Source organism: Ips typographus, linkage group LG3 (assembly GCF_016097725.1).
Source record: "Ips typographus isolate SLU linkage group LG3, UJ_Ityp_2.0, whole genome shotgun sequence".
Classification (NCBI taxonomy): domain Eukaryota; kingdom Metazoa; phylum Arthropoda; class Insecta; order Coleoptera; family Curculionidae; genus Ips; species Ips typographus.
The window spans coordinates 1565232-1577770 of NC_138424.1; the positions used below are offsets into that span (position 1 = coordinate 1565232).

A 12539-nucleotide genomic window follows, 5' to 3' on the forward strand; every position below is an offset into this window, starting at 1 on the left:
GCACCCTCAGTTTAATAAAACGATCCTTTATTTACAATCACCCAAAGTTTCATTGCAAAATGAAATACGGTTTTGACAGAGTACAAAAATATGTTGAGCGTTGCAACTGTCACTTTTTTGGAAAAACATCAAATATTTCGAAAACTGCTAGAGATAGGCATAGGGGGTATTGTACACAAAAGTTGGTCAGAATTTTGTGAGGAATCCAAATATGTAATAATATATAGGGTGTTCTATTTAAAATAAGAAAGTTGTGATCGACTTCCGGTATAAACGGAAGTGCAACCATCTTTAAAATATTTTAGTTAGATTGGGCATGCCTAAATCAGTATCATGCCAAATTTTCAAAACTCTCCTATTTATACTTTTTCCAATATCAATCGATGTCTTTCGTCGTGGGACACCCTGTATATCTAAAAAATTCCCTAAAGAAATACTATTTTTTTGGAAAAAACTTAATGTGTCTTGTGCCAGTCGAAATGAATGTGACGTGTAGTTTAGAGGTCACAAGATATCAAACAGACTTTCGGATGAGCGGTCATGTGACCAGTTGCAAAGTGATATCATCTGGTGAAACAGTTGACAGTTTTAAATGTGTATGACAGATATTATTGGTTACTTTTTATTTGTCAAGAAATTCATTAGTGTCCTGTTAAGACATAATATCGAATGTTTTCTTAAGTCTTCCATAATGGGCCTATCCCACATATCATACATTTTTGTTTTAATGACTGGAATCGAAAGAATAGGATCAAAAAAATAATTTTTCATATTCTTGAAGAAAAAATTATGGTCGTAAATGTTCCTACATTAGTTTGAATTTGTCCATTAAATTTAAAAGATCTGTTTTGGCGCGCATGTGACGTACGTAATTCTGTGCGATTTTATTGGCTGTTGCACGCCATCTGTTTCACTTCTTGTCGCTGATTGGTTGATAGTGTAGTACGTCACCGGCGGCGGGCGTTTTAAACATGCGATTAATGTAGTTTTTATCATCATTTTTTTTCTATTTAGACTTAATATTTTTGAAAACAAAAAAATACGGGTATAATATTTTCAATCCGTCTTTGTAGTTATGAAATAAAAAAAAATTGTGGGACAGGCCCATTCTGTAACTTACATGTATTGCGAAACAAAAACAAGAAAATTTGTAAACATGCACCACTAATTTGGCCATGTTCCAGGCTTTTTAGTATAGGGGGCGTTGCACTGACCGCTGTCATTACGTCATACTAAACATAACAATGACTACTTGACAAATACTGGTTTGACTTGGAATGGTACTAAAATCTATTAGGGGGTTTAATTTAACGGTCGTACATCCTTTTAGCTGTATTATTAGTCAGAAGGCAAATCCGGGAAATGTGATAGTGACCCGTTGTCGCGACATTTTCTCATTACTCACCCAAATAGAAGCTTTTAGCGAACGCATTCTCGTTAATTTTGCTGAGCGTGACACTTTAATTCAACTCCACGCCATTACACTACAATAGTCCACGTCCCATTTTCGTACCTTTTGACGAGATTATAAATCCTTTTGTCTTGTATACTATTTCAGTTAAGTTACCACTATAGAGAAAAAAATAAGATTGATGAAGTATGCACCATCATTAATAATTCTAGTCTGTGGTGACTAATTGAGAAATATTAAAGTTGTTACTTGCAGTATGAGCTCATTAATCTCAAACGATTGTTACTCTACAACCTTAATACTTGTAAAAATTTGCACTTTTTTGTAATCACCCTGTGACTGTGATTAACCACATCCAGGTCATTACGCACACACACACACGAAACAGTACAATTGTTCGGTCATAGCCCAGTGAATTTCTCGTGTGAGGATAAGTCATCATCATGAAAGGTAATTAACCCATGCGATGGTCAAGATTCGTTTCGGCCACGATTTTCAAATGGTTAAATTAGGCAATAAACAAAACAGTGAACCGTTATGTTGAATGGTTAATAAGGCGGTGTATGATACCTGAGATCAGCGAGCAAAAACGGTTATATTGTGCTCCTCGAGGTGCGAAATGAATCACAGAAATACGATGGCGGTCCTGCGGCTGTTTTAGTAATCTTCGTTCTCATTAACGAATTAAATATTATTGACTTATAACGGAAAATCAAATTAAATTAGTATATAGATTTGAGATCCGTTTTCCTTTAAAAAAATAACTCCAAGTACGTAATTTGACAATGTGTCATCTGATTGACGTATTTAAAAAACAAACCGGTGTCACGTGACAAAGTTTCAAATGACTGTGCAGCGCAAACACTGTGCGCGACGCCATTGAAAATTAAGGCGTATCCTGAGGGGAAGTATTAACCTGAGTTTTAAGTTGTAGTAAGCATAAGCCATCTTGTTTTATCGGAATGTGTTAAAATGAGACAGATATTGTAAACACTCTAGTAAACATTGACGCCAAAATACTTCTTTAGTAATTTTGGTTGTTTGACGTTTGGTGAGAGTTTCCTTAATTAGGCACTTCAATGAAATGTCAAAAACAGCTGATTGAAACTTTTGAAAGGGCAAACACGGCCATTAAAACACTTTCTTATGAATACTGGTAGAGTTTTAGCTTAAATTTAGCGATTTTCTGAAGACTTTCAGTTGATATTCCATAAAATGCCTGCCAAATTCATTTGTAATTTGAATTTATTGCTTTAGTTTTTATAATTTTGTGTCATTTTGACAGCAGAATCATGTTCGCAAGGTCAAAATTTGCCGTACTAAGTTGTAAATGAATGGTACCAAAATGGCGGCGGTTATGCAGTAATACACGCAGACAGTCTCAGGAAAACTAATTTTTAGGTAAAATTTTGTGTCTTTGTCCAAAAAATCGTCCATAACTCGCTTATTTGAAACATACTGTATTGATCCACAATATGACAAAAGAAAGCTAATGAATGGAGCTGTCACGTGACGTTGAGCGGGCAGTGCTAAGTTGTACCGTTTGGTCGCTAGAGGGGGTCAAATTAGATTTTTTTTTTTCAAATATTTTCATGAATATCTCCTAAATTGTTTGAGTTAGGTTTAAAAATTGTCTTTCATCGCCTAGATAGCTTTAGGTTAATAGTAAAAAGGTGACGTGCAATATCATTTGTCAAAATGTCATTTCTTAAGAGTGCATTTCCGAAACCGTGCCAGTCAGAGCAAAATGGACGTCAGATTCGTGTTTCCCAGTTTGAAATTAGTAAAAAAAGGTCAGTTTGATTGGGGAAAATTCAATTGGACCACTTTTAGTATAGCAGGCTGTCAGGAATTTGAGTTAAAATTTTTGTGAACTTTTTTTAAAAAATTGTCCATAACTCGCTTATTTGAAACATTCTGCAAAGACACACCGTGTGACTAAAGAAAGCTATTGAATGGAACTGTCACGTGACGTTGAGCGGGCGGTGCTAGGTTGTACCGTTAGGCCGCTAGAGGGGGTCAAAGTTGACTCTAGTTTTTTTTTTTAATATGTCAGGAACACCTCAAGTTAGAAATCTGAAATTTTTACCACAAACTTGTATCATCTTGACACTTTCCATAAACATTTATTGTCAAACTAATAAACGAAAATCTGTTCTGAGAAAACCAGGTCACACTTTATTGGTGCCATACAGAATTCTATAAAAAAACTTTCTACACTATGGCAACAATGCAATACTTTTCAGCTGTGACGACATTCTAAATGACTTTGATTTTCCGTATAAGTATAGCCATAATGGCGTTTTATTATTGATAATAAAACAATTCAAACTGGATAATAAATCGTCTTAATGCAATAAAGTTACCATCTTTAAGGTGCGGTTTTACGGTTTAATGTATAGAGTAACGTTTTGTCGCTGATTGTTAACAATTTTGCGGGTTTTTGTTGATAATTTCAGTGAAAATTGATGTTTGTCCCACTTTTGTCCTGCCGCACTGTACTTATTTACATACCTTCAGGCTGTCATGTTGCCAACTCGGTATATTTATCGAAACTTCCGTAATATGACAGTTAGAGCATTAGGGCGATGCAATAATACAAGTTAATTACGTATTTTTTACATTAAAGGAGAAGTAGTAATAGGAATTGTGTCACCCTGTATCACACTTTGAATTTTTAATTGATTATTTCCTTCCTATCAATTTTGACCAATCGCTATCAAGAATTAGTATAATGCCTGCTTTATACCTCCCATTTAAGAATTAAATTAAATTTAAATTTCCACTAAAATTAATATTTAAACTAAGAAGTCTTGTTTAGGTTTATACTACAAATTAATAATTAGAAAAATAAATGACTGTTTTGACTTACTGGACGTTCGACGTTGATGTTTGACGTTGACGTTTCTATTGTCATCGTCATTACGCGTGTTTTGTGGATAAAGAAAATTTTTATTAAAATAATTTAAAAAATTTGTTCTTAAACCACTTTTTCGGTTAAAAATCCAATTATGGAAATAGACGATTCAAGTCTAATAGACTACGTATCGCAATAGAAGACAGTAATTTACATCATGAGTGATGACAAGTATGACAGTGATAGTTCCGAAAGTCAACGAATTTAAACGAATTAAGCCGAACTTTAATAAAGTTGGTTTAACTTTAATTTAAAATTAATTTTAGTTTAGTGTAAATTGAAAGTATAAATGGGCTCGCTTGTAAGTTCACTTTCAGCTTTGATAAATTAATTTTAGTTTAAATGAAAGTTTAGTTTAATTGTTAATTGAGAGGTATAAAGCAGGCATAACAAATGTAAATTTTAAGTGGAAAAATCAAATCTTTGAAATAATCTTACCAAATATCGCTCGTGCATCTAATTTTTCCTGTGGAAAATTTAAATGGACTAGGGATATTACCCCCGAAAAAATGGGTATTTTTGTGTTTTGACTGGGGAAATCAATTTGAACAACTTGGTCATTGATTCTATGAATAATTTTCTACACTTTTACAACTATTCTTAACCAATTTTATTCAAATTTCAGGACGTGTGTAAACGTGAAAAAGCCAAAAAATGGATCCATTACAAACCGTCCCTATTCCAACACATTGGGACCCATTCATCTTTAAGGGGCAAAGTGCAAAGGCTCAAGGTATTATTCAAGCCTCAACCTGTCGCCCTTTTGTAACCTGTTGATTATATTTTGCAGGACAAACAGTTTGGGAAAGTGCCTTTGTTCTTCCCCCATAGTAATCCGGAAGCTGAAGTCACGTCGGGAATCAAACACTACAAACAGTACACTTTGACTAGGGCTTATATGGGCGAGACCTTTTTTTGGGGTTTGTTGCCCCAACCTGGCGATCGGTTGGTGTTTAAATTCACCACGCCAATTTTCATTAAAAGGTAATTTGTCAGTTTGGTTGTTGCCTTGATTTATTTTTTTTTTTTTAGTTTTCTGTTTAAAAGTGGCAACGCCGAACATCCTTCGGATAAATTCTACAATACCACGGTGGAAGTGTTGCCCTTGGATATGCCCAGCGGTCCTAATTTTAGCATATTATCCAACGTGACAAGTGACGGATATGTTATAGTAGGTAAGTTGCAAGAAGAAAACTCGAAAATCAGTTGTAATCAACTCTTTTGAAACAAGGAAAAAAGAACAAAATGGCGAATACAATTTCGGTTATGGTCAACATTAAGGTTAGGGAACCGAGCACTTTTTCCAGTTTCAGGGCCGGATCTTGCAGTATAAAAGTGTAGCCCACAGTGGTTAATGTGATTAAAGTCATCAGAAGGGAGAAAGCTGTTACAATATCTAAAAAAAAAAGCATAAACAACCCCAGTTACTTACTCACTAAACTACTCACTTCTTTGTCGTTCTTTCCATCGGTAAAACACCAAAATTTTCAAAATTTCCACTATTAACCGGGAAAAACACACAGCCCCGTCCTGGAAAATGTTCGGAGTTTCTCTGGTAATACTTTCGTATTTAGCGATCACCATAACGAATTCCGAAGAAGCGAAAACTGGATAGTAGAACGCGTTGATGTAGATCAAACACTCAAACATCAGTTCCGGGTCGACTTTCATTGTTTTTTTTTTCAGTTGTAGACTAAACTATAAAAAAAACACATTTGGTGGTAAGAAATAGCCGCAACACGGTCACATAACAATCTAAAGTGATTATTTTTAGAAATAACTTTTAGTATATTTTGGCTACATTGCCTGGGATACACTACAGACAGTTAAACTAGAAATAAATTCGTTGTCGCTTGTATACAACACTGAAACAAATACAGGATGTTTAGAAATCGTTTTTAGAAAATGTTTCAATCAGTTTTTACAGAATAATCATTTTTTTTGGTAAAACTGAAACTGGCCATAGGCAAACCTATGTAGCTGACAGAGAAACATTGAAAATTGCATGCTCGAGACAAAAACGGAAAACCTGAAAAAAGTCCAAGTAGGCGGAAGTCTCGCTGCGATGTTGTCAAACGTTTCTCTGAATTCGTTGATTACTTACAAAATTAATTTTGTCAACAATCATTTCTATTTCAAATCCAGTGGATGAATTCAGATAAGCTTCTGGCAACATTGCCTTGGAGTTTTCGCCTACTTGCTATTTTATAAGGTTTTCTGTCTTTGTCTCGCGCATGCTATTTTCAATGTTTTTCTCTGTCAGTTACACGGTTTCTTATGGCTTTAGTTTTAGTTTTACCACATCTTCTTGGTTCAGATATCAGGTTTGAAGTCACGTGACCATTTCCAAACGTCGAATGGATTCAGGTCACGTGACTATTTTCATGGGTCGAATGGAATCTTGAAGGTCACGGAACTCTTCTTTTCGCTAAATTTAGCATCCTTGCAGTCACGTGATCATATTTAAGGTAAAAATGTCGTTGTGAAGATCACGTGACATTTTTACGATCGAAAGAAATTTCTAAAGGTCACATGATTGGCCGCATTCGTTTTCAAGCTCCATGGAGCGAGCAGAGCGTTTTTGACGTCACGATGACGTAATTTGGCAAAACCATAATTTGACCAATTGTCAAATTACGTCATTGTGACGTCAAAAAAGCTTAGGTTACAATAGGTATCTTTGTAGTCACGTGACCAAATGTGATAAAATGTTGTTCTGAAGGTCACGTGATTGTTTTTAACTATCAAATTTGCCTACAAAAGTTACTATTGGCGTTTCAAGATAAGAGATACTCCCTCTGGTGATCAGTTATGAAAACAGTTTCGGGCATTCCAGCTGTCATTTCTCCGTTTGTTTACGTTGATTTTGGTTAGGAATTTAGCACAGATTTCATAAATATGAAGTAACAGTGTCATATTATGTATAATGTTAAGTTAGGAACGTGTTGCCCGATTTTAGTTCAAATTCTTGAAAGTGACGTGACTCTTTTTTAAGGTTAAAATATGTATCCTTGTAGTCACGTGACCATATTTAAGATCAAATTGTTGTTCTGAAGATCCACGTGATTGTTTTCAATTATCAAATTTACCTACAAAAGTTATGTGATAATTTTCAAGGGACGAATGGAATCTTGAAGGTCACGTGACGAGTCTCATATGTAAATCTGGAAGGTTATTAAAATTAAAATAACACGTGACCAAATTTAAGGTCAAAATATTGTTTTGAAGGTCACGTGATTGTTGTCAACTTGTCAAATTCTGCGCCTACTATACTTGTGACTATTTTCAAGCGTCAAATAGAATCGGTCAGATCACGTGACTCTACTGAATGTTAAAATAGGTATCCTTATAATCACGTGACTGACTTATCATTTTTACAATTAAAGAAATGTTTGTCACGTGATTGTTTTCAAATAAATTTGACTTACACTGGTCACGTGACTGTTTCTTGTTACACATAATTAGCTATGCCGTTACGGACCTGAAACTTCGTGGAGGGACAGTAAATTGAGCCTAAATTTCAGGGCTGTACTGGTCATTTTTAAAAAATGTTGCAGAAAGGTCTAACAACATTCCAAAATGACTAAAAATGTTGCCAAAAGCTTTAAAATGTGTTAAAAGATCTAAAAATGCCGCCAAACATTTAGGAAATTGCTAAAACAGTGATAAAGAACGTAAAACTGTTCAAGTAAGCCAAAACACGTTAAAACGTTCATACCTCGTTTATTTGTCAAAAAATCGAAAAAACCGAAAGAATAAAAGTTGTAGATAATTCAAACCTCTATAAAAATGCTACAAGGCATTTTTGCCCTAAAACCAGCAAAAAAGTCTCAAACTACAAAAATAAAGAAATTAAGAAAAAAATTATTGAAGTGACATAAAATCGTGTTTCAGGTGATAATTTCCGAATTTAACTGGTTACGGACCTGAAATTTGGTGAAGAGACAGTATATATAGTATTGTAGTAGTATTGAGCCTAAATTCCAGGGCCGTACTACACTTTTTCGATAAAAAAAATCTCGTTTCAGTTAGAGAGTAAAAAACCAACAAGAAAATGGGACTTAATTGCTATTCAACTCAATTCAAGTGATAATTTCTGAATTTAAGCCGTTACGGCCCTGAAATTTGCACTGTGTTTGAAAACGTCAAACTCAGCTTAATAAGGTCTATTTTTGCGCAACATAAAATTCAGGTTGTTATGGGAAGTTGTATAGCAGTGCTGTTTTGTTTTTTTAGCAATATTAAACCATAATGACCATAGCATTTTATGTAGTTAAGTTCTGTAAAATTTAATGTTTTCTTAATTTATGTGTAAATAATGTTTATTTATCTTTAACCTAAATTTAATTACCAGAAATCCCGCTATACTGCTGGTTTTTCCAAGCTAAAAACTACGTCACTGTATGTCACTTACCTTTGCAATTACCTTCAAAATTACTTGATGAATGATAACTCTTATCAGTTTTACTCCGTATTGATTGATTTCTGGTTATCGTGTTGATTCATGTTTTTCTAGGGAAATTCGATGGTGCAGGCGTAGCAAAAGGCAGCGTGGACCCCATTTTGGGTAAATTGCAGTCGTTGCGACTACACGTGCATTCGGATAGCGAAAATTGGGCTATTCTTAGTGAGGTAAGTTTTTTTGTTTGTTGTAGGTTGGGTTTTTTTAACAAAAAAACAAATTTCAGATTCATATTCAAGACGAGCTGGCAACAAGGTAGCCCTCGGTACGTCATCGCGTCAAAAAATCATCGTACCAGCGTGGCGGGGGATTCAAAATGGAACCGCCACCGTTAAATCTGTGATACTCATCAAAACCCCTTTTAGTTGTTTAGTTTTTGTGATCAATAATTTTCTCACTTTGAGGTGTGTAAAGCGGCATAATTTAGGGACCATTTTTATGCATCTCAGTGTCTAAAAACAAATCAGAGAGTAATACTTAATTAAAATTTAAAAAAAGTACGCTTTTATACAGGGATTGTAAATACACACACACACGTTGCTACGTAACGATAAGGAATTGCTTTATCTGTTGTACTATTATATGTATAAGCGAAAAGCGGGTAAACCAACCACATTTCAGGCGATATTTTTATAGGAACTTACTGATGAACAGTTGGCATAAACACTCAAAAAGTATTCGGTATACGTAAGTTAATTTATTAAACGTGTAGTATACAGGGTGTCGTAAAAATAATCAGCTAGAATGTGGAGGAAATTGTTGCCAAATGGCAACCAAAATAAAGTTCATTATGGAGCTAGGAGAGCTTTTTTGACGTCACGATGACGTAATTTGGAAAAACCATAATTTGACCAATTGTCATTGTGACGTCAAAAAATCCGGCCTGTATTTCTCTGTGTTGGTATATCTGGTCTACTTTTACGACACCGTGTATATCTTGTATACTGTATATAGTCGTTAACTTATTATAAAAGTTAAAAATATGCTTAATAATATGTACTAAACCGTGTTAATTGTATTTTAATATTGTACATAAACGTGCATACTATTAAAGCTAACAGAATATTTTCTATAACTTAAAGTAACTGGATTATACAGGGTGAGCCAGACTGAAACTGTTAAGCGAGCGAGGTTGTCAGAATTTTTTCTATCTGCAAAACTTTTGACTCACCCTGTATAGTTGCAAAAATTGGTTAAACTGGAATTGATATTTTTTTTATGTAATTTATTAGCCTCTGAATCCACAATTTTTCAGTCAGAGTAATCTCTCGGGTCGAAAAACAGCATAGTAGGCCCAATCCAACATAATGATCGACGATCTGTAATTTTATTTATTTTTTTTATATGCAACCAGGCATACAACGTTCAAATGATTGATGCTGTTACAAAGTTGGTGGTTTGTGATTGGTCAAAAATTGCTTTTTTGACCAATCACAAATTCAAACGTCATAAAGTTCGTGAATATAAAAATGTATTAATGACGTCAAATTTTCATCTTGCTCAGTTCAAAATTTTTGTTTCTTTTATTATTAAATTCGTAAATTGAGCAAAATTTTCGTGCACTTTTTCCAAAAATGTTACATAACTTGCTTATTTGACAGTTGACGACCAAAAGTGATTGAAGTGAAAAGATAGCTCAGGTCGTAAGCTTTGCAAAAATATGCTCATTTAAATTAAACGGTTGTACCGTTTGGCCGCTAGAGGGCGTCAAAGTCAAGCTTCACAAACCTTCAAAGTGATTCAACCAACATAATCAAGGCTCAGTGTCCTACTATACCCACAACCAGGTCAGGAGTTTTCGACTCAAAAAAGTATCAAATTATCCACGCAAGGGTTTAAATGTGCAAATGTGCCAAATATTTTTCGGAAACTAAAATAAATAACAATATATCTATATTATATTTATATATGTGTAATAATTGCGAGTGATATTAATTCCAGGGGCGTACCTGGTGATTTTTATTTGTTTTTTGCTGTGTAAATATAAAAGTGAAAAATTGATGTAATCTCCTGTTAGTGTGTAATAAGGAGTATTTTGTTTTTAATTTATTCTGTTGAGAATTTATAAGAAGGGTTGTGTTTTCTATTCTCTTTATATATTTCGCTTAGTTGCGTTTTGTTCAAATATTAACGTGGATTTATTTAAAAATAAAAAAATGGTTGATTTTTTTGTTGGTTTTACTGTTTGTTGGTCGTAAAAAACCAATCACAAATAAGGCTCACTTAACATCAAAGTTTACTCCTGCGTACAAACTTAGCCTTATAATGTAACAAAGAAGGAGTAACACCGTCCACGACAATCATGTCAGGTGGACTTTCCGGTAACATTTCCACGTCAAAGTTTTGGAGCAGTGACGTTATAATCAAAAAGACGTTGCCACGTGCCAAAGTGTCACCCAAACAGCTAAAACAAAATGTCAATAACATCAATGAGGAAGACAGATGACAGATGATTACCGTCTTTTTCCCACCCCGAAAGGGGTGAAATTGTCGGGAACTGTCAATTTTCCGTCAATCAAGTATCGACCGGGATCAAAGGATTTTGGATTCACAAAACCCGATTTAGGACCAATTGTCGAGTCGTGATAGTTGGCTATCAACATGGTGTCCTAAAAACCAATTTGACAGCTGTCAGACTATAACACTTTGCACAGGTGCAGTAAATCTCAACACAGTGGGTATGACAGCTGACAACAGAGTTGCCAAATTCACAAAACTTAAAACATATATTACCTTTGGTATTCGATAACCACCCAAATAGGTGTCCCTGAGTGCTCTGTGTGGTATAGAGAAGGCCTTAGATGTAAACATACGAATGGATTCCAACATAACACCTTCCATATAAGGCATACTAAAAATTTTCCATTTCAGACTTTCAATACAACTTGAATAAGTTTGAACTAACTTAGTACGGTCGTCCATTGTTGCCGGTCTTCCCCCTAAAACCCTATCGATTTCCTCTTGCGCTTTTTTCTGCACGTCAGGGTTCAGTACCAGGTACATCATACCGAAACTGATTGAATTGTTGGTGGTTTCGGAACCGGCCATAAACATATCCAAACAAAGGGCCATTAATTGTTGTTCAGAAAAAAATTCACCTAAATTAATAAGCTAAATTAAGTTGGACGTTAAATAAGTGAAAACATACCATGATCAGGGGTTTGCAAAACATTCAAATAAGCATCAATCAAGTCTTTAGGATTGTCTGGATCGTGGACTTTTTTGTGTTCGTCTAGTTCCTGTTGCATGAATTCCCAAATTTTTTGGTGAGTGTCCACGTATCGTTTGTAACCGGACATTTCAGGTGCTACATATTTTAAAATTGGAAAATGGCTGAAATTACACTCAAAAGAAGTTAATTTTCAAGATGTTCTATCAAAACTCACCTAAATGGTGCACCAACCATATGAACAGTCCGTAACAAATCAGCCGTGAGTGATTGTAACGTTTTCATTTTTGAGGTTTCTGGAGAGTAACGCACTCCCGCTATCACCCTCCAAAGCGAGTTTAGTACACTCACGTTAAACATTTTCTCCAAATTCATTACCACGGAATTCTTATTCCCCATCGATTTTTCAATGAAACTAACCAAATGCACGCATTCCTCTTCGATCATTTGAAAAAAACTTCTCGATCCATAACCGAAATGTTTCAAGTGTCTCAACATGAATCGTTTTTGTTCCTGCCACAATGCTTCGTCCACTAACATCACGCCTAAAGAACGATTTTACTTAATTGTTAACCGGAGG

General features: G+C 34.8%; 3 protein-coding genes across 8 annotated transcripts in view; 1 reads left to right on the forward strand and 2 right to left on the reverse strand.

Annotated features, from left to right (window-relative positions):
* Positions 1-10958, forward strand: part of Mgat4a (alpha-1,3-mannosyl-glycoprotein 4-beta-N-acetylglucosaminyltransferase a) — a 27846-nt gene extending 16888 nt beyond the window's left edge. For all 6 annotated transcript variants that reach the window (XM_081975967.1, XM_081975962.1, XM_081975963.1 and 3 more), the window contains 5 exons: positions 4954-5061; positions 5119-5312; positions 5361-5503; positions 8845-8960; positions 9017-10958. In XM_081975967.1, coding sequence (XP_081832093.1) covers positions 4954-5061; positions 5119-5312; positions 5361-5503; positions 8845-8960; positions 9017-9049 — 594 coding nt within the window. In that variant the 3' untranslated portion in view covers positions 9050-10958. The remainder of the gene's footprint in view (positions 1-4953; positions 5062-5118; positions 5313-5360; positions 5504-8844; positions 8961-9016) is intronic.
* LOC145726751 (uncharacterized) lies at positions 5530-6070 on the reverse strand. The gene is made up of 2 exons (XM_081975980.1): positions 5777-6070; positions 5530-5724 (listed from the first exon to the last, which is right to left on the reverse strand). Exons 1-2 carry the CDS (start codon positions 5997-5999, stop codon positions 5531-5533), a joined length of 417 nt encoding a protein of 138 aa, XP_081832106.1. The 5' UTR covers positions 6000-6070; the 3' UTR covers position 5530.
* The window catches only part of Cyp303a1 (Probable cytochrome P450 303a1), a 50115-nt gene continuing 48526 nt past the window's right edge, over positions 10951-12539 (reverse strand). The window contains exons 6-11 of the mRNA XM_081975973.1: positions 12177-12504; positions 11939-12123; positions 11696-11888; positions 11524-11641; positions 11248-11399; positions 10951-11194 (exon numbers count right to left, since the gene is read on the reverse strand). Coding sequence (XP_081832099.1) covers positions 11020-11194; positions 11248-11399; positions 11524-11641; positions 11696-11888; positions 11939-12123; positions 12177-12504 — 1151 coding nt within the window. The 3' untranslated portion in view covers positions 10951-11019. The remainder of the gene's footprint in view (positions 11195-11247; positions 11400-11523; positions 11642-11695; positions 11889-11938; positions 12124-12176; positions 12505-12539) is intronic.